Source organism: Zonotrichia albicollis, chromosome 11 (assembly GCF_047830755.1).
Source record: "Zonotrichia albicollis isolate bZonAlb1 chromosome 11, bZonAlb1.hap1, whole genome shotgun sequence".
In the NCBI taxonomy this organism is placed as follows: domain Eukaryota; kingdom Metazoa; phylum Chordata; class Aves; order Passeriformes; family Passerellidae; genus Zonotrichia; species Zonotrichia albicollis.
In genome coordinates, this window is record NC_133829.1 from 9,580,425 (window position 1) to 9,605,778 (window position 25,354).

A 25,354-nucleotide genomic window follows, 5' to 3' on the forward strand; every position below is an offset into this window, starting at 1 on the left:
TATTTGTGGAGGCAACTGCCAGCATGAATAAGGGGATCAAAATCTGGTCCAAAATTATTGCCATCTGACACCATTGCATTTGGGAGAGCATATTTAAAATGGGCTGTGTCCAGGCTTTTTTGTTGTGGTATTCTTGTGGGGTAGCAACAATCCCAGTTACTCTGTGAGGTACAAGTGGCCTGAGAAGCACAGGTTCGCTGTGTCCTTCTGATGCGGTTTTGAGATGTTTGGTTCCTCTGCTCTCCTTTACTTATCAGGAATAACACTGATCAGGCTGCATAACAGGTTCGGGGGCTTATCAGCATTGAAAGCATAGAATTTAGGGCTTGGTACAATGTAAAAGCATTTTGTACAAAAAATGAAAACAGAGTATGTTTTTCTGTCTGATTTTCTTTTCCTGCTATTTGAAGCATGCTAAAATTTACCCTTCAAAGCAAAAGATAAGATTTTTTAGAATGTGTCTAAGTATTGCACAGTAAAAAATTCTATCTAAAAATCAAAATAGTGGCATAATATATGGTGTAAGGAGTTGTGTTTGCTGCCTTCAGGATAACAGCACTGCTGCTAAGGACATGGGATATAACTCAGAGGAAACATAAATGTCTGAATGCAAGTTGAGATTAAAGCACCCAGTACAGATGAAATATTTGCAGCTCTGTGTACATTGAATCCTGTAACCACTTTGACCTCAAAGCAACACGGAATAACAACTATTGTACAGAGCAAGTAAACAATGATCCTTCTGCCCATGCAGTTTCACAGGATGGCTGAATTAGTTGCCAGACACTGTTAAGGAAGTAATCTTCAGTGCCAGAAAAACAGACAGCAGTTTGTGGGTTTAGTTTTGTTCCTTGCTCTGTTTTCTGTGTGCTGCCATTGATAACAGAAACTTTGCACTGGAATCAGTCAGATCCTTGCTCTCTCCTTTGTGTGCAGCACGGCACATGTTGTACCACAGCTTGCAGTGAGGCTGGGAGACTCGTTCAGACAAAGATGTTTGAGAGTTGTGTTTCTGGAGAGCCGTGAAACCATGGAGACCAGGGGAGGTGCTCGGGCTGCCGCATCCCCGAGCTGCAGGGAGGGCTGAGCCCGGCCAGAGCCTGCCCTGCCCTGCGGCTCTCCCTGCTGGGGACAGGACCTGCTGCCCTGGGCACCTGGCACTGCTGCCAGGAGGGGAACATGCCTCTGGAAACTGCCAAAAGCCTCGAGCATGACTTGCATTGTCTGTCTCTTTGTTGTCCCTCCCGTGGCACAGCAGCTGTGTCTGTGACACAGTGTGGAGGGGAGGTGTTCATGTTCCCAGCACCCACATAAGGATGATCATACCCAATCTTCTGGGCCTAGCCCAGAAGGGAATTTTGGTAATAATTGCAAAGGTTTCACGCTCCAAAAGGACACCTTTCTGTACTAGATCTGAGAGTTCCAGCACAGGAGGCAGCTGTGTTACCCCACCCTACCTGTCAGTGCTGGGCAGCCACTGCCAGTGGGAAGCTCAGCAGAAAGCAGGGCTTGATTGACTGATCATGTGTAATTGTTTAATTGGGTGTCTGAAGGGAAAGGAACAGCAGTGAACACCCCCAAAGCATCTCTAAGTATGATCTCCCTGACTCTGAAACAGGAGAGAGGCCTCTGGAGGGTGGAGTGCTGGATGGGCAGTACATGGTTCCCCCTTTTGGGGGAGTCAGGGCTCTGGTAGTTCCTGTAAGCCTGAGCACTTGATAATAACCCCTGATTGTGTGTCCTTAGCCAGGATGTAGCAGGACCTCCCACACGGACAGCACAGGTTTCCATTTTTACTCTTGACAAAGCACTTGTCATAGGAGAGGACTGCACTCACCAAAGACAGGGAAGGTGTTGTTGTAGTGTTGTAGGAGAGATGCCTTGCCCAGAGGTGGGTGGTCATGGTGCACTGCATGCTGTCATGTTGCTGTCCCAGGGCCACCAAGTGAATTTTGCCACCTCTGTTCAATTGGAGGAAACCAAGACTTGTGTCTCTTGCCATGTTCATGTGAGGACAGTCTGATCCTGATCCCACTAATGTCAGGGAAAACAAGGGCTGACCTTGACTCACCCGTGGGAGTTCCTCTTCTGTCATCACCTTACAGTGAACTGGAGCCAAGCTGTTTCCTTTTCAGAAGCAGCACTTGGATCCCTTAGAGATGAAAATGTTTATCTTTGCTCATGCTTGCTAAGCTTTCCTGGATCTGAACAAGAGGGTGTTCTTGTGGCTGGACATCCAGGAATGCAGCAGTGCCTGAGCTCCTGCATGAACCCCATCAGTGATTTTGTGCAGTGGAAAAAACCAAAATTTGGTTGTGCCTCAAGTGTGTTACAAGGTTTGTAATGGAGTGACTGGGGGAAAACCCACCCACATATATCACTGGAACTGCTTATTGAATACAGCCTAAATGTTTACTTTTAAACTGTGCTCATTAATATTTTGTAGTGATATGTTTGGTTGATGCAACAAAGCAGTTTTCTCTAGAAAAAAATTTGTTTGAATGGACCAGGTGGTTACTTGTACCTGTGACTAAGAAGTGTGGAAATATAATATCAATTGTATCAAGTTTGATGCAGCATGTTATTTCTTACATTAAATGTGACTTCTTTCTCTTTCTCTTTCAGACTTAACCAACATAATGACTGCTGAATATTAAGGGAAAACACAAGAAGGTTACATGTTTGGTTGTCTAATATTCTTGGATTTGATATGAGTCACCACATCTGTTCATTAGTACCATCAACAGCATCCCAGTTTGTATGCACATTATTCACATTCCTATCTGTTGTGTTTGCAGAAATGACATTTTTACCCTTTTTTCTAAGGGTTACTTTTTGATTTTCATATTATTTGGTTGCATGAAGTTGCCCTTTTCCAGTGGCTGAGGTTTATGAAGATATCGCATACTTGAACATGTTTTAGATTCCTTTTCGAGACAGAAAAGGCATAACTCCAAATTATATCATTCTAAATCAACATTTTTAAACACAACTAAATCTTAGAAATGAGTCCCCTCCATACAATGCTACAATAATCTTCCACGTACAGACATAATTTTAAATTTTCCTAAATCCATTCTCTCTTGGGTTTTGATCAGTTTACAACATGAAAGAAAAATTCTTCTTCAGTTGAAATCACCACCAAGTTCAATAATGTAATAAAATACCTTTCCTTATTAGAAGTACCTAGCTAGTTATACTCTTAATACTTCTCCAAACCATGATGTAATGTACACTATCTGACTTAGTTCCTATATGTGGAGTTAGTGAAAGTCTTTTTGTGTTTCTTTAGATTAATACAAGGATTTTTCCAATGCCAACACAATTTGAAATCATTCATTTGGATGCTTTCCATTTTTAAGCTTACTGTGATATACAGCCCTATGGGAAACCAAAACAAAACATCAATTTTAAATAATGAAAGGCTTAAAAAAGGATGCTGTCATTCTGGCTTTTTTTTTTCCTTTTGGAAATAGAACTAGACTAGTAAGTAAGCATTCCAAATCCATTACTCTGTGTACATTATTGTTGCTATTGTGATAATAGAGATTTTTATTTATTTTTATGCCAGCTTTTATTGTGAAAACATATTTAGTCTGGTTTTATCAATCCTTGTTATGCTTGTCCTTGGAACATCTTTTGCGTATTCAAGGTTTGTAGTTGATGAGTTTACTGTAAAAAACTAAAAAAAAAAAAACACAAGGAAAAAAAAACCAAAAAAAACACCAAAACAAAACAAAAAGGAAACAAAAAAATGTATTGTTTTTACAGAATAAATTTATTGGAATGTGTATTGGGAGTAAGGTTTGAGGTTGTAAGCAACTAAGTTAGCGTCATATTTGGCTTCATACGTGTAATAATGTGAGGTATTAATGTAAGTCAAGTATTAAAGCAAAACATTCTGTTAACATGAGTTGACCATAATAGATACAAGTGCAGGTGAGATCTTTATTTTTTCTGTACTTTGCCATTTCTGGATAACAGGAGGTCATTAAATTCACCTTGAATGTATTCAAAGTTTCTTTCCAGACATCAGAAGTAACATCAGAGGCTCAAACAGCTGTCTGTGAGCCAGCACGGCCTGTGAGAGCCCAGCTGGGTTTGTTTCCCTGGGAAGAGGCACTGGGATGGAGCTGTCCCAAAGCCTGAGGAGCTGCACCAGGGATGCTGGGTGCCAGCAAGCACTGCCTGAGGTGTGCTGTGGTTGTTTTGGAGCTGCCCCTTTGGCTGGAGGTGTAAAACCTGGGGCTCTCCTCTGACACGGCAGTGTTCAGCAGGAGAGTGTTACAGCCTGCATTTCTCAGTGCTCTGAAGGTCCCTTCGTGTAGGGTGCAGCACACAGGCATGTCAGCTGCTTCCTTGTTACTGATTAGACTTCAAATTCTTTCAATCCAAACACCAAGAAGTCAACAAACCCAAAATAAAGTGTTTCCAGTTAAAACGTATCAGCTAGTTTCATCTGTGAGAAAGGCACTAGGTGTACTGCTTTTAATATAAATACACATAGAAGGCATAGAAATAGCTGTAATTGCAAATAGAAACGTAAGCTGCCCAAACCAAGGTCGCTGTGTCGGCTGCTGCTTGTTTCTGAGCCAGCAGCATTAGCAAAAGTAGCTGCAGAGACACAGCCAAAACCCCTCCTCTCTGGAACACACAAGCTCTGAGGCTCAGAGCCCTCTGTGCCCAGCCCACAAGTGCTGCTGAGCACCTGCTCAGCTTCAAGCAGGTGAGCAGTCCTGGCAGAAGTGAATCCTGAAGGGAATTAACAAAACTATATGATTTGCTTATCATATATGGAGTCTTACCATAAGAGTTGATTGCTTCTTAAAAGATTTCTTGGGATTTTTAACAAGGTCGACCCACAAGACATACTTTTTGACAAATAAAACATGTGCATGTGACAGAGTTATGTATGTTAATTTTTCATGCTTCACAATGCTGACCTTCATGTTGTGCAGTAGCTCTGAGCAGGGACTGCTAGCACTGCTATTCCTCAGCGTGCGGAGGCTAAACACTGACATCATTATTATTATTTAACTTCATGCAGTATTTCTAAAACTGTCAAAGCAGCTTACTTAAAAATAGCTGTGGGAACTGGCAATGCACTGCAAAGTCACAATGTTGAGAAGTGGTGCTAAAGGCAGTTGTCTTTATTTTCCCTTTTTCAGTAGGATAAACAGAGCGGCCCGTGCGACTACACAGTTGTGCAATTTTACACATCTTACACGCCTCATTTGGGTTCCATCTGAGCACTTCAGTTACATCCCAACCCAACTCTATACATAGCCAAGGACAGGAGCTGGAAACAGTTCTGCTATTCTGGTTTTTCTTCTTGTTTTGGTTTCATGAAAAACTCTGGCTTGTTGACACACCTGTAAGCGAACAGCTGAGGAAGAATCCCATACATTATGTTCAATATCAGGAAAAACTCTTTTGCTTCTTCAGGGACTCTGTAGATGTAAGGAGTTCGAGCATGAAGAGAAGCACCAATATGGGAAAATTGAGCCTGTGGTGTGTATATAACACATATATTAAAAAAAGGTAAAGTTGATGTATATTTTTGGAAAGATAGCATAATCTACGTGCAAGTCTGCATCTCCAGTGACATTTTCCAAGCCAGCCCTTATTCCAGAATTATCCATCATACTTTTGCACAGTGGTATAAAAATACAGTCTAAACTAAAATCATTAATATCTTGGTGTATGAGGCATAACTGGAACCATCAGTGGCATGCTAAGAGGTTTGTTTTATGCACATGGTGGCACTGATAATTTCATCAGGTACAGGATTCCACCCTGGCTTGCTGGGTCATAATTTATGCTAGAGGATCCCCAAAAAAGTGGCCACATCCCTGCAGGGCAAGGGCTCTCACCCACCTGCCTGGGAGGGTTGTTGGGAGTTTGGCATCTGTGGGAGCAGCGAGACACTCCCTCTGAGTAAAGTTAGAAAGGAGAGTCTTGGAACCTATGTTAGGGTTCTGGTTTGGGTTTGGACTTCTTAATCTTAAACCCAGATTGTTCCAGCATCTGATCCCACAACTCCTGATGAGTTCAGAAAATGTCTGCAATATTTGGGTTTCAAGCTTGGGCTGGTTTGAAGCATAAATTGAGCATACAGTGAAGGTTATAGGCACAGACAGGCTTGCTGGCCTGAAGCATATTTTTAGCATAAACAAACATTTAAAGATAGAAGTGTCAGGATAGTCGGTATCTTTTGTTTCCATCTGTTACCTGCTATTTCAAGCCACTGCTCATTCACATTAACTATTGTGTGTCCAATTTTTTAATTACTATTTAGTTAGCTAGCAGCAGAGGAGATCTGAGAAGATGAACATCAATTTGACCATAAGGAGAGCACTGGGACACCAGGATTTTAGGAACACAGAGGAGTACACTATGGCCAAATCACATCCTCTGTTCTGGCTTCAGCAGGAGTCAGTTTGGCCTCAGGTAGAACATGGTTCTGGTCACAGCAGAGTAGAAGGGGAAAAAAAGTGCAGGGGAAATAAAGTGCAGGTGTCTCAATACACCACCCCAGCAAAAGGTTAGGCTGAGACCATCCATCAAAACAGAAACAGAAATTGGTTTCAGGTGATTCCAACCACCTCAACTGAATTGGGAGAGCTCATTGAGCAAACCTGAGCCAGGAAACAAAGTAATCAACGAAATCAAATACAAACACACTTCAGCAGAGTGCCACTTAGCATGTTTCTGTAAATAGCTATTGCACTGCAAACAGATGTTCAGGGGCACATTGTCAGCAGCCTTTTTATATCGGCCTGGTAACTCACTCTGTCTCTTGCAGCCCATTTGTTCTCACCTGCCCAGGCAGGCCCTGCCTCTGGCACCTGGGTGGGCCTGCTGCAACCCCTGCTGCCACCCCTGCTGCAACCCCTGCTGCCACCCCTGCTGCAACCCATGCTGTCACACCTGCTGCCAACCCTGCTTCAATCCCTGCTGGCGGAGCCTCCTCAGCCCCGGCAGCCGGATCAGGCCTGCAGCAAAGCCCCCTCATAGCACAGGGCAGCAGAGGAACAGACAGACAGACAGACAGCAGGCTGCAGGCAGGAGGTTTGGGCTCTCTGGTGCACCGAGAGCCTCTGGGCTGCATTTTTAGAGCCTTGTCTGGGGTGAAGAAGATGCAAAGCTGCTCCTTCTCTGTGAGGATTGTGAGGCCTGCCTGCCTGCGAGCGTGGCCAGCTGTGCTTCAGACTAAGTTGATTGTAAATTTCTCACAATTCACAGTAAACCTTGTCAGAAGGAGCTCTAAGGGGATGCCTCTGAAACCCAGAACTCCCAGAGCCTCCAAGATGCCCAAGTATCTAAGCCTTACTGTGTGGTCTTGTCTCTTATAAGAGTTGTGGCGCATTAGTGAGCTTTAATTGTTGTAAAACCAAAAAGCAGTAACATGATGTCCTGTCTGTAGCTTACAAAGATTTTTAGTGGTTAATGATGCACCATCTAATGAAGTTATTTTTTATTAGACTTGTTTTTCACTGTAACACATGGCTTCTTCTTTCATTACCAAGGAGGATATTTAGGTCTGTATTTAGGTCTTTTTTTTTAAATTTATTTGATTTGCCTCTGTGAAAATTGTGTTATGTCTTTAATATCCTGTATTTCTGTTTCATGACTGTTCTCTGCTGCTACTTTTTTTCTTTCCCCTCTTTTTTTTTTTTTCTTACTTGGAGCAGGGGATATGTGTTAAAAGCAGATCTCTCACTCAGCAGTGGCCCAGTGCTGCTCTCCCTTCAGGCAGACTGGCAGCAAACCCCAAATTCTGGGGAGTTTGGCAGCAAACCCCAAATTCTGAGCTGTCAGTCCCTGCAGAGCTCTGTGCCTGTCTGCAGTAGGCTGATGAAACCTTAAGTCTACTGTTACCTTGCTGTCATTGGGGTCTCTCAGCGAATAAGCCATTCCTCAGTGCTTTCTGTTACTGATCCCCTCTCCGAGTGGAGAATTTGGAGGCTCCAACAAATCCCTGAGCCTTGGCTGAGAAATCCACCAGATGAGATGCTGCAGGTATCGTCCTAAGGTAGCCTTACATGCCCAGTATGCAGCCTTTTTCACCCCTGAAGCCTTGGCCACTCTGCTCCTCGGGCACTCCCAGCAGGTGGAAGCTGCTGGACACTGCAGCCTGTGTCTGCCTGCTTCTCACTGGCCTGCTTGTCTCTATGAAGTAGTCTGCACTTGGAATTTTTACAGTATTTTTTGCCTTGTTGCCTAATCATAGGCAGTATTTCAAGTGTTTTTTACCCTGCAGTTAAGGACAGAGGAAAGACCCAGAAAAAGGTTAGGAGTCCTTCTTCACTCTGTGCCTTCTCTCTAAGACTGACTAAAATCAGGCAAAGACTGTAACTTTGGAAGGGTTTGGACCTGGTCTCATGAGCCTAACAAAGCCATCAAATAGAAGGGGAGTAACCTAGAAAAACATGTTCTTTGGGTTTAGGGTCTCTGGTAGACAAGAAGCACTGCAGAAAGTAGCCACAAAAAAGGCAGAGTTATGGAAAACACTAAGAGGGAGTAGGGGTAAACTTTCTACATTCTACAAAACAGAGAAATGGGCTGCAGAGAGTTGGTGAGACTGATTTTGGCTAGTAAGGCTGTGGCTCTTCATCCTTCTCACGTGGCTCACTTGCATAGGGAAATACCGGTTTAATTAAGTTCAGAGGCTGTTCCAACCCTTTTGTGTAATCAAAGCTCTTGGTACTTCACTCATATGAAATTCAAAGAGCTCCTCCTGAAGCTTCAGAAAGTCTAATTATTGGGTCACAACTGGTTTTGGAGTCTGAATGTTAGTAATGGAGTCATTTCAGCTGAGAGTTATTTGTGATTCTGAAAATCAGCACGTGTCTGTCTGTGTGAAAGGCTAGTAGGCACTTTGGAGGGTCTTAGTTTAGATGCATCACATGGTATTTTATGACTTGTTTTTGTAAAAAGTACGTGATAATGATAGAAATAAAAATTATTAAAATCTCCATGTTCCCCATCTGTAGGAGCAGTGTTCATTCCCAGGGAGCAGTGCCCACTGCTTCCCCCCTGAGACACTTAGCTTTACTGGACCTTGTGTGTGAGAGGAAGAAAATGTGTTTTGGTAACTACATGTGTTTTAATTATCAATTAAGTGTTTTAACTTAAGGTAACAGTAGACAAATCTGTAAATGTGGTTTTTGCCTCACAATGACAAAGCACCCAAATAATCAAGAAAGAGCCCTCAATTTTTTGTCACATGCATTTTACATCCCAGGTTGGTCACAGTTTACTAACTCAAATCAATTAAATCATGTGCACTTGTAGGATAACTGAAGTTCATCCTGCAGAGCATTAAAGTCAAAATGACAAAAAAAAACCTCCCAAATGTCAAGAACTGTTTTTTGAAGCAAGATAAAATAGGAAGAGAGAACAGAAACATAGAGTTCTCTTAATCAGTTTCTGTCAGCCCACAGCATTTGCTGGTGCCAGGACGAGCTTTAAACAGTGAAATGGGAAATGTTGGGTGTGAGTCTAATGTGTAAATGCACATCCTGAGGCACAACCACAAAGAACAACAGAGGGGTTTTAGACTTCAGCAACAAAGTTTAGGTACAAAAGGTACAAAGGACTGTTAAAAAAAAGAAAAAAAGTGATTATTTGTTACAGAAAACATATAAAAGGGGTGGGGCGGGGGGAAACCCAAACCAAGCAGACTGGGAGGCTGAGGTTTCTGGTAAGTTTGCAAGGTTGTGATAGTTGGCACACTCGGACTTCTGATTTACTTTCTCTTGTGTTAAAAAATCTTTGAAGGAGTGTTTTTTTTCCCTGATTATCTGGGCAATTTATGGAACCTGAGTAATCTGTCAGTAGAGGAAGTTCCCAACACAGCCTTGCCTACTTAGCTAGCTTGTGCTTTTTTTTTTTTTTTTTTAATTAAATTTTGGCCAAACACAGTTGTACAATATTTATGATACCTTTTGAGCATCTAAACTTCCTCATTAATGTTTGCCAGATTCTGTTTTGATATCACATGATAGTTCAAGATTCTCTATAAACTGGTAGAGAAGAAAAAAGAAGTCCTATTCTCTGTGATAACTGCTCCCAAATAGAAAATACCACTCCACCCTTCTTACTGGGCAGTTAAAGTGGATTTTAGTTTGTATCTATGATTATCTCAGACCCAAGGAACCAAGTGTTGGTTTGTGTTTTTCTGATAGTGGTATTTGAATTGCAGTTGTTGCTGTGTCCCTATGTTGTCACTATTGTGGCAGGGTTATTGTGCTTATTTTCTGTGTTGTCTGGATGTTCTGAGCACTCACATTTCATTTCCTACGTACAGAACAAACCAATTGTCCCTGTGTATCATCTGTTTAATGCTCATCTGTCTCTCATAAGTCATTTACTAGTTCCTGTTGAATTGTTTTGGTCAGTCTTCTCATAAGCATCAGCCCCATTTAGTAATTAACTACAGTTGTTTATTTAAGGGAACCAGAATGGAATGAGTAAAAGAAAAATGATCATTGTCTGCTGTTGGGAACACAAACACTTTTGAGTGTTACTGTGGTTTTTGGCCCAGGAGGTTCCCTGAGTTCTCTCAACATCTTCCACTGATATTGTACATTTTGTGTGACAAGGAGATACTTTTTCTCTTTGTATATTTCAAACTACCTACTTGACCAACACATATTATGGAAACAATGTATTGTGCTGTTGTGTTGTGTTTGGGTTTTGTTGGGTTTTTTTAAGATTGCCTGTCACAGCTTTAAGATGGCCTTCCTTCATGATGCCAGCTAAAGAGTGCATGGTGCTTATTAAGGTTTAAATGAGCCCAATAAAAGCATTGTGTAGAAGGAGAGAAGTCTGCTAAAGCAAGAATGTGGTCATTAGAGAGTAGTAGATTTGATTATTCACTCTCTTAAATTAAGGGGTTTTTACAGGTCTGAAAGGTGATCTGGGTGACATCGGCACTAAACCTACATGGGAAGATCAAGCCCTGGGCCCCTTATTCTTCCATAGGTCTCTACTTATTATAATGTAATTTAAAAGTGAAGATTTTGCAAAGAAATACCTGAGCCAGTCCTCCAGCATGTATGAGGGTCAGATCAGGCATCCAGGAGCAGCCAGGCACCAGCAGGCCATACAGAGCAATCACATAGTATGGCACAGAGTAGAACATGTATGCCAGCATCTGCATTCCAAACACAAATATCAGTTCCTCTGCAGTGTGAGGGAGGTGCATTTAAAAACCAGTAAGCTGCTCACTGAGAAGCTGAGACCACTCAAAGCTACACTTCTGGCAGCAATGATTCCCAGGCTATTTTGTCACACCTGGATGCTATTGACTGGACCAAGCTACCCTAGGGTCTCCTCTGATATGGGTGGCTGTTGTCTCCTTGCCCCATCCGCACACCCTTCATCCAAGACGTGTATTCCTGCCCCTTACTATCCTGAGACCATGCCAAAAAGCATGGCCTGGCTTAACTCCTTAACACAGGGAGCCTTTGTCAGGCCCCACTGCACTCCCAGCTGGGAGCTGTGGGACACAGCTCTCCCATGCCCTCCCTTTCCCAGGAAGAACTCATCCAGCAGTGACACTTGCTTTCTGCTCATTTCCTCACTCCTGTGTCCTCTGACTGCTTTGGGCCCTGTCCCTGTGCAGCAGCCAGGCTTGCAAAAGAATGTGAACATCAAATTCTGCAGAACTAAAGCACAACATCCCCCCATCTGCAATGATTTTTGTGTGCAGTGCCCTTTTTCAAGAGTGTGTCCCTGGGGATGGCAGTGCAATGTGAGCCTAAGGAATCTCGTCCTACTGCACCACTTCTTGCTCCATGATTCCTGACTGAAAGTCTGTTTTGCCTTTCTAAGGAGGGGAAATGAACATAAAAAGCACACAGATCTGTTTCATGGGCTGTGTTAAAAGAACCCTGAGTAATTAGGATGTGAAGCTTCATGTAACCAATTTGAACCTAAGTTAAGCTTATCACGAGGAGCTGGTATCCTACAATAGCTAGAAATGGTACTAAAAAATACCCTTTAATTTGCCATGAATGATAATTCCCATATTGAAGCCTTCGGAGATGGCTTCATCCTTGTTCGCAAATCCCTCCTTCCCACTCCCTGCTTTACCTGGAGCTTGGGGTAGGCAGCAGGATCCTTTATGTAGGGCTCGTGCAGTTGGATGTACAGGCGGCACAGCTCCGCAGGGCAGTCCAGGGCAATCTGACAAGAGGTTTTAAAACAACTTCCAGTGACCAATTTGTTCTGAAACCAGCCAACCTGGTGTTACCAGCCCTAGGGGTGTGCTCATGGTCTGCAGCACAGAGCTGGCAAAGGTGATCCATGTGATCACCAAATAAAAGGGGAAATGCAGCCCTCTCAGCTCCCACTCAGTGGGTTTGTGAGGAAGGGCTGGCAGCCTGCTTTGAAGATTTTGACTGGGAAAGAATTTAGTCAGTTGACTGTGCTGTTGTAAAAATATAATTGCTATTGATTTGCTCTGATAAATAGCCTTTGATCCCACCAAATGCACTTTCCAATGGAAAATTGCTCTAAGAGTGGAAACTTCAGGATAAGCACCCAGTTTTAGGATAGCAAGCTATGGGTGTAATCCAAGAAAAGAGCTGCACTGGGACAAGGCAGCAGTGCAGAGCGATGCACGAGACAGGTGTTACTTAAAGTAATAATGTTTGAGAGTAGTAAAGGAAGGGTTATTGCATTTTACATGCCTATAGGAATAAAAAGTTCTGAATAAACATGGATAAATTGCAAAGATTTCACCTTTTGTGGTAGGCCTTAAAACTACTACAAAACATTCTGCTCTAAACTGAGCTAGCAGTGCATGTGAGCAGGTCCCTGGGCTTGTCTGTGGCATCGTTAATGCCTGAGCTACAGGGCTGAACAGGAAATTCTGCACAGCTCAGATTCAGGTGCATTTGGTGTGTGACTCTGAGGGGGCAATGCAAAACTTTGCAGTCAATATTCCTCCCTGTTCTTTTCCCACATGGGCTTGGTGGGAAAAGAAAGGTCTTGCTTCTGAATGGACTATAATGGATTGTGTTTTATGAACTTCTGCACAAAATTATGGTTCCTGCACCTTACACAGAGAAGTTCAGTTGATTTCTGTACAAATAATCAAGGCCAGTAAGCAATTCCTGCTTGGTGAGGGAAATCTATAAGGAAATGACCACAGTCTCAAAATCAACAAAAAAAATTCCTTGAGAAACAAAGTGGGACTGCAGAACCAAGTATGAGACCAATATTTTCCACAAATGAAATTACAGATAAACCAGCTTATTTAACTTGTATCAGTGGTTCTCTGAAGTCACATGATCTATAGGAAATAAAGCAGTCTGACAAATTAGAAGATAAAATATTTCTGAGAGGCAGGTTTTTAGAGAAACAGGAGGTGAGAGAGGAATGTGAGCAGCACAACTACAAAAGGACAATCTGCTCTAGGTAAATAAAATGTTGCTGGGTATTTATCATCACCTCCTACTTGAATTATTCTAGAAAGGATCAAATCTACAAATCAAGCAAGCAAGCAGTTATCTGAGATGCCCAAACATCTGAACTGTGCTCACTGAATGATACACAAGTTTCATTTTGCTTAAGACAGAAGATGCATTAGAGCTGACAAGGGAATAGATTTACCTATGACTGGATTTACTCCTGAAGGCATTTTCAGTTCTGCTTCCTTCCCTCAGAAATTTTGATTCAATCAATTATGCTTAGAGAGCAACCATTTTTAAAAATTGTCTCTTGGTAAGTAGAAACAATGTGTGTTGTTCACAACATGGATTTTTTTTTTTCATTTTAGGTGGAAATGTTCTCCTCTATCTCATGCAGTGTAACTAACTTGGTTTTGTATATAATTTTAAATATGCATTACTGCTTAGAAAAACATGAATACAGAATTACTTTAGTTGCTTTGTCTCCATGTTTTGGGCCATAAATGGAACAACAGACCAATGAAAACAGTTTTAGGTCATGTTGATTTCCTCTTGGGATGCTATTTACTCTGGTGGTTGTGCACTTCCTTTTGAAAAAACATGCTGCACACAGCACAAAATGGAGAAGCAAAGCACCAATAGTTATCATATATAATTTATCCTTTTGCATCTGAGGCCTGTTTGAACCCAAATGTTACAGGATTTCCCCTGACCACAATGTAAGTGCTTTTTCATACAGACTCAAATTTAAAAGTTCGACTGAAAATTGGCTTAAATTATTAAAATATCTTCAACTTACCATGCCCCTGAATATGCAAAAGCCCGTGGCCAGAATGAGGTATGCAGCTAGCATTAAATCTATTGGTCGCCTTAGGAGTCCTTTCTTCTGCACCTCCTGAACCACCTGCAACACAGAACAGGGCTGTGGGCACATCCTGCTCCTGGCACTGCCTTCCACCCCAGAGCAGCCCCTGCACACAGGCTGGAGGGGTGAAACATCACAAAACATCCCATCTGTCCTCTGATTCCAGAGACAGAAAGATTCCCACCTAGAAAGGCAACTCCAGACTTTATAGGATGTAGTGAGGAACATTCATCTGAGTAAACTCTAGAAATGGATGGATCCAAGTGAAGCCACTCAATACAGATTAGTGTCATTTCAAGCAACCTAAATCAAATAACCACTAACTCTGCAATCACCTAAGGCTCTAAAGCAGCATAACTTCTTCAGAATTGTCTTTTTGTAATTGGAAATCATTTGTTTTCCTGAATGTCCCTATGTAGAAAAGCCTTGGAAATGTAGGTTTGTCTCAGACATTTGAAGTTCAATCTAGTATGCTTTGTAAAAGGACTGGATCCATCTCATTATTGAATGCTGGTTTTCAGCATCTTGTGACACTATTAAAACTAATGGACTATCACTGGCATAAAATAAAAGCTTTTCTGTGGCTGGCTGAGTCCTCTGCTGAGTTCAGTGAGCAAATATTGTATGTCAGTGTGCAGTGCAGAAATAGAGAATGAAATCTGTGTGTGTATGGAGTATGAGGAAACCCTTCCTCTTCTGTCCCTGAACCCTGGGAATTCCTGGGGTGGCACTGAGGCAGCTCCAAGGCCTGGCTCTGGCCTTGTGCCTCCTTTCCTCAGCACAGGAATCCCCTGCTGCAGGGACAGAGAGGAGGGATCCCACTCTGCATTTCCATGTCTAATGGGGAAGGTGCTTTGGGGGAACCAAAGGCATCTCTTTGCCTACAATAAAACCTACATGGAAATCATTTGAGCTACACTGTCTGCACTGTGCAGGCACAGACAAAATTATAAACACATCAGAGTATCTTTGTGCTGTTCAGGGGGAAAACTTCCCCGTGTATGTGTGTTACTCATTTCCTCTTCCTTTTTATTGGCCGCTTGTTGGCATGCAGGCAGCAAAAGAAAAACCTGATTTCCTTCCTGTTATACACTTGTGGAATTGTCTCCAAAGTGCAGAACAAAAATTAGGATGCAGGGGCACAGTTAAAAGCACACAGGATCAAGATACTCACAATAAAGTCATTTAAACAGGAGAAACAATCTTGCAAGCACAATGAAAGCAACCAGAACTTGAACACCTTTCCTCTACCCCCACAGTGATTATTTTTTTAACTAACAGGTTTGTAATAATATTATAGCAATGTATACCTTGGCCAACAGAACACACTTTGCTTCTGTTGCTTTCGTGTCAGTATTTTCCTATATACTAATAATAGCATGTTTAAAACCATTGCTACATTTTCTTCCTAAACCTTTTAATTCCAACTCTGAATAATTACTGTTAAAAAAAGTTTAATTTTACAGCTAATTCCAAATGAGCTACTGATATGTTCAGGACTTACAATGATTATCTCACTGATTAGTAGCATTAAACACAATTATTTCCTGGAAACAATTCTTAATTTGGGACTGAAAGAGCTGCATGAAAAATTCATGAGTAGTAACATTAAGATTTAAAGGCATGCTCAGATATGGAGCATAATTTACCTGTGAAGACTAAATACAACTTCTAAAAAACAAACAGCTTGGGTGAGCTATGAGGTCCCAGTGAAAGAACTCAAGGCTTTTTCTATAACCTTCTAGGCAGGAAAGTTTAGGTTTCCAGGAAAGGATTCACAAAGAAGTGCAATGTTAAATTTTCAGGTCATCAGCTTTTCCTGAACTCTCTTTTTGAAATAGAATATTAAATCTAAGTTTCTCTGAAATATATACTAAATTAAAATATCAAACCTAGGTAAGCAGTTTATCTCCTGGCAAGCCCAGGAGCATGGCTGTATTTCAGCAAGTAATCAGTCCATCACATATTTTCTATAATGTCTATTTCTGTAGTATTCTTAATACCAGGAAAACAAAGTGAATCCTTCATCCATGGCTGCTCCCACTGATGTGTGCAGTAAAAAATTGCCATCACTACCTTTAACTACACTTGATGAGTCTAAAGAAAGTGCTTCTGGCCAGGAATAGAGTCTCCTTCAAATGAATCATTCAAATGGATTTGGGATGGGGCAGGTGGCTCCTGTGAGCCTGTGCAGGACGTTTAGCACCTGAAGATTCCTCCAATTTGCCTTCCATAGGGATTTGCCCTAAAACCTGTGCTTCTGTAGGTGTTCTTCAGCCCTGAGGAGAGATGAGCATCCCTCTGTGCTTCTCTCTCCTCCTAAGAAGGGCTGGCTGGCTGTTGTGTTTCTGGGCAGGTCTGTGCTGTCTGTCCTGCTGTCACTCTGTCTGTGCCACTCACGCTCCGGCTGCCTGCTGGCTCTGAGCAGCCACCAACCCTTCACCTCTGTCCCTGTTTGCAGGGACAGAATGAACCACAGGAGCTCCTGTGATGCAAAAATATTAATTGATTCTATTGCTTACAACTGATGGGGAGTGCTGCAGCAATAAACTGGCTTGCCTACAGCAGCTAAGAGCTAAAAATCTGTTCTGTGCTATGTACTGCAGGGGGTTTTTACCTTTTTTTTTATAAAACAGTGCATAAACTATTGATAGATTATTTTCATGGCTCAGTTAATCTTATTACAACACATCTAGCTATTTCAAAGGCAGAAGTCTAAAAAGTTTTAAGTAAAAGTTTTTACAGAATTTTTACAAGAAATGTGTAAAGAATTTTTGTATCAATTTATGTACAGGGTCTCACCTGTAAAATCCAATATTACAGAAAGCACATAAGATTTTTTTTAAATTACATGAGATCTGTAAGCCATCTGCAGAAGAGTGCTTTCCTGCAGTGTGTCTACAGGATTTTGTGGTGCTTTAAGAAGCTGGTAAATGCCATTATTTTTATCAGCTAAGAAACTGAATCAGACAGAAATTGAATAGGTAGAGGTTAGGAATACAATTACACTTATGAATGGGTTCCTTACTCCAGACATGAGATTCTTTTGTTTTTTCTTTATTCCACCATAATGAAATATCCTGCAGTATAGATATTTTTGCAGTCTTCAAAGCCAGACAGCAATTGTCATAAGAGTGAGCAGTCACAGCACATTCCATGCTCACCAGGGACCTGTAAAACCCACCAGAAAAAGCCAGCTTGTTTCAGCTGCCCTAAGAGGAGCCAGCCCTGAGATACAACAGAATTACCTTGACTGGAGTGTCGTGAGCCACTGAAGGTTGGTTATAAATCCTGAACCCAGCCCATATGGGCAGGCAGACATATGGGATACTTAGGAAAATTGCAGGACACACTTTTGCTCCATATTTGCCTGTTGAAAAATTATTACAAGATTTATGAGAATCTGTAAGCTCTGTTGCAGAAGAATTAAAAATTATGCTACGTAACATCAAACCTGAAGCAACTATGGTAATGCAAATAAACATAAAACATTAGAAATCACTGTTAACACACAAATCCTCTTGAAAATCACATCCTCAGCAGAAGTAGAGGCACTGGTAAAAGAGCCCATAAAAGAGACAGGGAGCCATTTCTGAATTAGGGACTGTTTGAGAAGATGGGAAGCCACATCTGTCACTGCATTGGGTATAGGATGGGACAGCTTTCAAACATCTCAATGGAACCTGCTTCAAGCAGAGACATTGTTCTTTTTAAAATGGGGGATAAAATGTATCCATTTTTCAAGATCCGATATTGCATTTGTTTTCCAAAGTGCTGATTTATCCCACAAGTTTGTACTGAAGACAAAACATCAGAGAGCTCTCCTCAGCCTCAGGTAAACCAGGGAAATGTCTCTGACACTGGCTACTCTGTGTGCCAGAAAGGAAAGTGGCAGGCACGATCTTGAGAGGCTTTCTAAGAGGAAAGAGGACAGGAGAGTCACATTAAACTGCTTTTCTCTGTGGTGATCTATCTTCAGAGGAGGGAGGGAGCTGGGCTGGCCCCAGCCTGCACCATGAATATTCCTCCTCTGGCATGAAAAGCAGGACCAAAGTGACCTTCCCCAAAGCTGACTGCAGGATTTGGACACATCAACATCTTTCTCAGCTGAGCATTTGTCAACTTTGCAGCAGTTTAAGCTAAAAAGGAAATCTTTTCTTGAGAAAGGTTTCACCCTTAATGGATCACGTGCCAGTAACACTCATGTCAATATTTTTACTGCAATCAGTACAGATTTATGTTAGAATATAGGAATGTTAAATTTAGTTTGAAAACAGAATAACTTCCAGATTTGACTTTTAAAGGTGATTTGGGTGCCTCTTGTAAGCTGTTGGAAAGTCAGACTTCTAAGCAAATTAGAAATTTTATGCAAAGTAAGATTTATCTTTTTATGATACTAAGAGACATTATTGTCTCATTACTTAAACCTGGTTTAGATGAACACATAATAGATATATCAAAACACAATTCTTGCTTTTTTCTCCTTGAAAGCAAAGTAAATTTAAAGGGTTTTTTCCCTAGTCTCCATCATTTCTTCCTCATACTTAAATTGTAGAATATCTTGTATCTCTTTACTGATATTCCTAAAATACCTCTTTCATATTAATACAGAAATGAACCAACACTGCACTAAAATATAGATAGCACAATCTGAATTTAGAAACTGTTTCACAGGAAAAAGCTGGTCATATAAATTAGTTCCTTACCCACAATATTTCCAGGCATAAAGACAATGATGCTCATGATAATGGAACCCAGCCAGTAGAGACCAATGGTTCTATAGCTTTGTCTGTTAAAAAAAGAAACAAGACATAATTATTGAACTGTTTCTAAAAATTCCCTACCCTAAATATTACAGTCATTGCTGGAGTTGTGTTTTACCAAGTGGAGGCTTTTAAAACCTGTACCACAAGTCAAGAGTGGATTGCTGCCTCTGAGAGGGACCAGGGAGGAATCCTGCATTGGTGTGGGACAAGGTTACCACAGGGACAACACAGCTCTGGGCATACTCAGTTATTTGCTGTTGTGTCACTCCTCTGAAGGCTGACTGCACGAGTTTGCACATCACAGGCTGTACAAAACTATAAGACAATTAATAATTAATTTCATGCTGTTAATGCTACTGTTACCAGCAGGTACATTTGTCTCTGGAATTTAAGTGCTTACTCTCTGAAGCTCTTTATTCAACAGCAAGAAGCTTAAGAATCTCTAGAAATAACTTCTTTTTCTCTTAAACTTCATGTCACTCTCTAACAGGGATGAGAGATCATCATGGTGCTAAGCAATACATTTTTTCTATAATAAATTTTTTATTTGAAAAACAATTTTTTTTCACACATGCTTTTAGTGCATATCCTCTTTCAGCTTTTAGCTAACACAAAGCCATGTAGATGTGCCACAGTGTGCTGCAGGGTGAAGGCAGGATGCATCTCCATGCACTTTCTGGGCTCAGTCAGCTCAGAGGGAGGGTAACTTGGCAAGGGCAGAACCCTTAGAAGTAATGAAATTCCAACAGCGCTGCTTTAGTGTACAACAGGAAACCACCCCAAAACAAAAATCTAAGTACTGCATGGCAAAGAAAGGCCTTTGTAGGTGATGTGAGAGTGCAGGGCAGGTGAGCAGGGGCCAGCCAGACTCACTCCCAGGCAATGGCTGCCACCATCAGCAGGTACATCAGGTAGTGCGCAGAGCCGTCCCAGTAGCAGATGACGTGGCCGTAGGCGGTGTTCAGGTAGGGCTCCCCCTGAAAATGGGGTAGGGAGAACACACAGAGCTCAGAGAGAGAGAAACAACTCAGAAAGGACAGCAGCAAACAAGCCCAGAGCAGTAACCAAGGCTCCTTCTAGCAGTGGTACAGTGTCTGACTGACAATGCCCATGTCAGCTTCCGACTGACAATGCACATCTCCCCTTCCGACTGACAATGCACATCTCCCCTTCTGACTGACAATCTCCACATTTCAGCTTCTGGCTGACAATGCACATTTCCCAGCACAGAGCTGACCCAGGCAGGGCCAGGCAGAACTGAAGGAGTTCCACATCTGCAATAAAGGGTGCAAGATGGAAACTCCTGTGTGCGACTGCCAGCTTTACTCAGCCACATTATGAAAATATGACTTTTCCATATTTTAGTGATAAAAAGCTACAAAATAAAGATAGATTCAGCATACAACAAACACAGATATATTTAGCAGCCTAGAGATCTACAGCAGTAATGAATATATGGATGACAACATAGAACCTTGTAGGGTCCAACTCATTTCACACTTAAGTTCATGGAATCTTTTCAATGACTTCAGTGACTTTCCTGTCAAGCTCTTACTGAGCTATTTTTGGTGGATGTTGATATTCAGCAGCCAGCAGATTCTGCTGACTAGGGATCTGGCCTCATCATTTTTTAACTCTACTTTCATTCCTTCTGGTCAAGTGATTAGGCAAAAATAAAGGGGCAATTTTGTTTTCTTCTTAGCAACACATTTTGGTGTGGTAACTCATCCACTCCTGAGTGCTCTCTGTGGTTTTCTGCCATCATGTCCAGGCCCTTCAATTCCCACAGAAGTTAACTCAGAGCAGGGTTCCTGAAGTTAACTGTAACAACAATGGAGCTTGAAAGCTACATTATTTCTGCCAAATGAGTCAGGAGGTTGCAAGTCAATGAGGTTAATAACAAAGCAGGTCAACTACAAAATTCAAGAAGACTGTTTTGAATGTGTGAGTGGCTATTTTTTCTGTGACAGATACTACACCAAGTTATTTATAATGAAGATTTTATTTACATTTGTAAGCCAAACTACTATTTACCTCTCTCAAGTAATGAGTCATGAATCCATCAATAATTCCATCCTGTTCCAGTCCAATTATTAGATTCACTACACTGGTAAAGGCAAATACAGCATAAACTGTAATAGGAAAAAGGGAAAAAATTAAATTAATAAATACTTGGAATTCACACAGTTCACTACATTGTCAGGCAGAGATCTATTGAACTGGATGTGTCAACTTTGAGGTCACAGCTATTCAGCACACAATATGACTTTCCCATATAGCTCAGGATTTTTCAATTAGTGGTTGGTTAACACAGCTCTCAGGAAGCTTTTCTGAGGAATGTGAAATTCTGTGGAGCTGCAGGCACAGCCTGCATGGAAGGTCAGTGTCTGCAGAAAGGACTGTGCAGCCTTTCCAAAATCTTGGGCACATGGAGTTTACAGCCTTGACTGTGAAATGAAAGGAGGAAGGACAGCAGAAAGGAGCAGAGAGGAAAACATGACTTGTCATTTCTGCAGGTGAGGAAGGCCAAGTGCAGGAGCCACAGCAGCCCAGAGCAAAGCCATGGGTGAGCCAGGCCACTCAGCTTCAGCACACTTACCATAGAACAGGGGGTCTTTGGGTGGCTTCCTCTTGACAAGAATGCGAGCTGACAGAGCAATGAGAACCAGAACCAGCAATCCAACTGCAACGATCACCCAGGAACTGCAACAGTATGGTGAAAAACAAACAAACAAACAAAAAAAAAACCAAACAAAAAAAAACCCAAGAATTTTAAAGAAAAATTGACAGAATTTTGCTTTGTCAGCCAGCTGTACCCAAACACACATACTCATAAAGCAACTTTTAACAATTTAAAATACAGATTTTAAAGTTTATTGCATAGTCTGCCATAGTATTCATCCTATGGTTTTGCAGAATTTATCTGCCTCTCTTTGCATGTGTGATCAGCTAAAAAAAGAAAATACGAAAATAACTAGATAAACAACATATCCAGAAATCTAGATTTGTCTAACTAAAATCAGTTTTCAAACTAAAATAAACAGAAACTATGGGAAAATTAAAGGGAAAGATGAGGATCAAACCCACAGAGATTTCAAGGCCAAAAAGGATCACTGGGGACGTTTTATCTAACTTCAGTAATAAATTATCTACTCGGGAGATTACAAATTCAAAAATAAATCACATCAGTCCCGTGGAATAGGAGTAGCAGTGTGGGCACCTCTGACGGACCTGGGCTGATGTTCAGTTATGGAAATGCTACCAGAGAGCTCTCTGGCTGGGCAGGACCACTTGAGCAGGTTCGGTGACCAGCACAGGTGGGCTCAGGCACAAGGAACTTTTCCCTGGAGATGGAGCTATAATGTTACTGCATGGACAGTGGGAGTGGCATAGAGCACAAAAAATCTTTGTCACAAAGTAAATTTGTCTACTTCTCCAAGAAAATGAAAGCTAGGAAAAGCAGTTTAAAATTGTTCCATAGATCTAAGGGTGTAAATTATCTTTAGCTCTCTTTAAGGTAAGATTCTCCTCCTCAGTCTTCACTTGTGCAAGAGAAAAAAATGAACGGAAAAATTAGGTAAAGTCCAGAAGCATAAGCTAAAAATATCTGGTACATCATTTTATACATAGTACCACCCTGTATCAAGCAAACAAGTTGTGTATGAACAAATTATATTATGAGAATATCAACCTTAGGGAAACTTGACTTTAAATTATTGCAAAGAATTTGCAAGACCAAATATTTCAGAAAATATACACACATAGTTTCTAAGTCAGGATGAGCAGTACTAGCTTGTTGATTTATTTTATGCTTTGAATCTCCTGCTAGTCTGTTTTCCCAGTGATGAATTTCTTCATACCATTACAGCTGTTAATATTGCAGTGACTTTTCACTGCAGTCTATCAATTTGAAATAAATATTGGCAGCTAATCAAGTAAGTCACCATGTGTTATTTGACATTACTCTAGCAATGAGAAACAAAAATTCAGTTATGGGCCAGAAGGAGGAAAATGGGGAAGGAACAGATGTAGCAAAAAACAAGAAGCAAATATTTTTTCAGTAAAGTTGCAAAACACCCCGGGCTGTGGAACCACAAAATACCACGCAGACCTTTAAGCGAAGCGGGTTTTGCCATGAGGAGAGGCTGCGGTTTGTGCCGGGATCCCGGTTCTTGGCAGGGCGAGGGCGCGGGGTCATTCCCAGCGCGGCGCGCCGGCTGCGGGTGCCGCGGGCAGCCCCGGCTCGGGAGCGCTCCGGGGCCGGCGGCTTCTCCGCTCGCCTCGAAGCGCAATTGGGGTTTGGTGGCCAATGGCCGGGGGAGGCCGCGGTCCCGGCGGGAGCGGGCGCTGCCCCGCGGGACGCGGGACACGGGACACGGGACTCGCTCCGGGGATGGCCACCGGCAGCGAGCGAGTCCCGGGACGCTCTCGCCGCATCCCGGCTCGGCTCCCGTCACAGGACGCGGGCAGCACCCGGCAGCGGCGAGGCCGCCCCGCTCGCCCCTCTCGCCCCGCGCACCCCGCTCCTCCGGTACGAACACCCCGCGGGCCCGTCCCGCTCACCTGCCGGTGGCCGCCAGGCAGTTGAAGAGGTACGTGACGGGGATGGCGGTGAGCGAGAGCACGAACACGCCGGTGGCCGCCGAGGCGCTCATCCCCGCGGCGGGAGGCGGCGGCCGCGCTGCGCCCCAGCCCAGCCCAGCCCGGCGCCGAGCCCCAGGCACCGCCTCGCCCCGGCCCTGCCCGCCCCATGGCCGGCACCCCCCCGCCCGCGCCGCAAAGGTTAAATCCGCCTCGGAAACCGGAGCCGCCCGCCGCTCCCCCGGCGGCTCGGGGAGCGCCTCCGCCCGCCCGCCCGGGGCTCGCCCCGCGCCCCTGCCCGCGGCTCGGGACTGCCCGCCGGGCGATGCCGCCCTCCCGGGACACGGTGCGGGTCCGGCCCCGCGGGCACGGGCGCTGCTCCGGTGACCGACGGAGGCGGCGTGCCAAGGGCTGCCGTGACAGCCGAGCTGAGCGGGCTGAAGGCACGGCGAGACCCGGGGCGGCGGCAGCCGAGGCGACCCCGTGCCATGAGAGGTGGCGGATGGACAGAGGGTCCCTTGGTCCGGGTTGTGGGGAACTCCCTGAGAAACCCGTAAAAAAATTATGCATTTCTTTTGAGTCATTATTTAGCTGGGTTATTATGAACAAGGACATTAGCGGTTTTAAAAATGTTGGGGAAAAAATGAGTTTATCTTTTCCATTTAAGTGCCAAAAAAAAATTAGCAAAACCTAGGTGTATGTTTGACCTTTTTCATCAGCCTTTTCTTCCTGGCTTCAAACTTTGCCTATACCCCAATATCAACACTGAAGTTTTAGCTGTGGAACGAGCCTCGTGTGCAAGGCAAACAGAAATGAAAACCGCTGTTCCTAGAAGTTACTGAGCATTTAATTCCAGGACGTTGGCAAGTGAGAATGTGTTGCCTGAAGAAAACAGCAAATGCACTTCCAGCGTGCCAGGCAAGCTCCTTCTGGAAGAATTAACACAATTTTTTGCAATAATGGGCACAATTCAGACTCCCTCCTGCTGAAAAGATACAAAGCAGGACTGCTAAGGTGGCTGAGCAAACAGGGCACCTGTCTGCAAGGGAAACACGAAGAGCTTGGCTTAGAGTGCGCTCTTGTAAATACTAGAGGAGTTAACACCAGCAAGAGGAAAGAGCTCTTTAATTTGAAGGACGAAGCTGTGAAGAAACTGTCACTAGTTTCCAGAAACAGCCATGAGCAATAAAGGGTATTCCAAGTCTTTTACAGTAAATTTGGTCCGTTTAAGCAATAGATTGATATAGTATCACTCACAGAAAAGAACCTGGTGACCCAGAACATATCAATGTACTATCTATTCTATACAAACAAATCCTGGCATAGTTATTTCAAGTGAGAAAGATCTAGAATATGGCCATAGGCATACAAATGGGTTAAACCATGCTCAATCAAACTATCTGATAAAAACATGATGCAACTCCCAAAAGTAATTTAGTCCACCCAAGTGTCAAAATTGCCATTGGATGAGTCAGGGCTAAATTTACCACCTCCAAATGCCTACCTTTCAATGCACAGCCGTTCACTTCTCAAGCTTTCAAATGTATAGGCTGCTTATTTGTATGCAGCTGCCACAGTGCAGTCTCAAGATTCATGTCTCAAGCTTGGCTTCTCAGTTCCTGTGTCTCTGAAGTCAAACACTACATGGGAAACGTCTTCCTTACCACCCTGCCAGCATATTCCAGCTCTGATTTGCACCCAGCTTGTCCCTCAAGTCC

General features: G+C 42.9%; 2 protein-coding genes across 4 annotated transcripts in view; one reads left to right on the top strand and one right to left on the bottom strand.

The window, feature by feature from the left end:
• The window catches only part of HDGFL3 (HDGF like 3), a 36,470-nt gene extending 32,905 nt beyond the window's left edge, over positions 1-3,565 (top strand). The window contains exon 6 of the mRNA XM_005483396.4: positions 2,626-3,565. Coding sequence (XP_005483453.1) covers positions 2,626-2,631 — 6 coding nt within the window. The 3' untranslated portion in view covers positions 2,632-3,565. The remainder of the gene's footprint in view (positions 1-2,625) is intronic.
• TM6SF1 (transmembrane 6 superfamily member 1) lies at positions 3,321-23,798 on the bottom strand. Of its 3 annotated transcripts, XM_005483397.3 has the most exons (10): positions 23,619-23,792; positions 21,655-21,758; positions 21,090-21,187; positions 19,929-20,032; positions 18,996-19,078; positions 17,538-17,659; positions 14,224-14,328; positions 12,103-12,195; positions 11,042-11,161; positions 3,321-5,506 (listed from the first exon to the last, which is right to left on the bottom strand). In XM_005483397.3, the coding sequence occupies exons 1-10, from the start codon at positions 23,708-23,710 to the stop codon at positions 5,315-5,317; spliced, it is 1,113 nt and encodes a 370-aa protein (XP_005483454.1). In that variant the 5' UTR covers positions 23,711-23,792; the 3' UTR covers positions 3,321-5,314. The 3 variants fall into 3 exon arrangements, with proteins under 3 accessions (XP_005483454.1, XP_026647088.1, XP_026647090.1); XM_026791287.2 differs by lacking the exon at positions 11,042-11,161 and having other exon boundaries at positions 23,619-23,793; XM_026791289.2 differs by lacking the exons at positions 3,321-5,506; positions 12,103-12,195; positions 14,224-14,328; positions 17,538-17,659 and having other exon boundaries at positions 5,573-11,161; positions 23,619-23,798.
• Between the last annotated feature and the right edge of the window lie 1,556 nt (positions 23,799-25,354).

Bases quoted from the DNA above. Each gene is read 5' to 3' on its own strand.
- TM6SF1 (XM_005483397.3), bottom strand. From the start codon at position 23,710: ATGAGCGCCTCGGCGGCCACCGGCGTGTTCGTGCTCTCGCTCACCGCC. The intron at 21,188-21,654 runs GTAAGTGTGCTG...TTCCTATTACAG, and splicing joins CAAAGACCCCCTGTTCTATG to TTTATGCTGTATTTGCCTTT. The intron at 17,660-18,995 runs GTAAGGAACTAA...ATTTTTCAACAG, and splicing joins TATGCCTGGAAATATTGTGG to GCAAATATGGAGCAAAAGTG.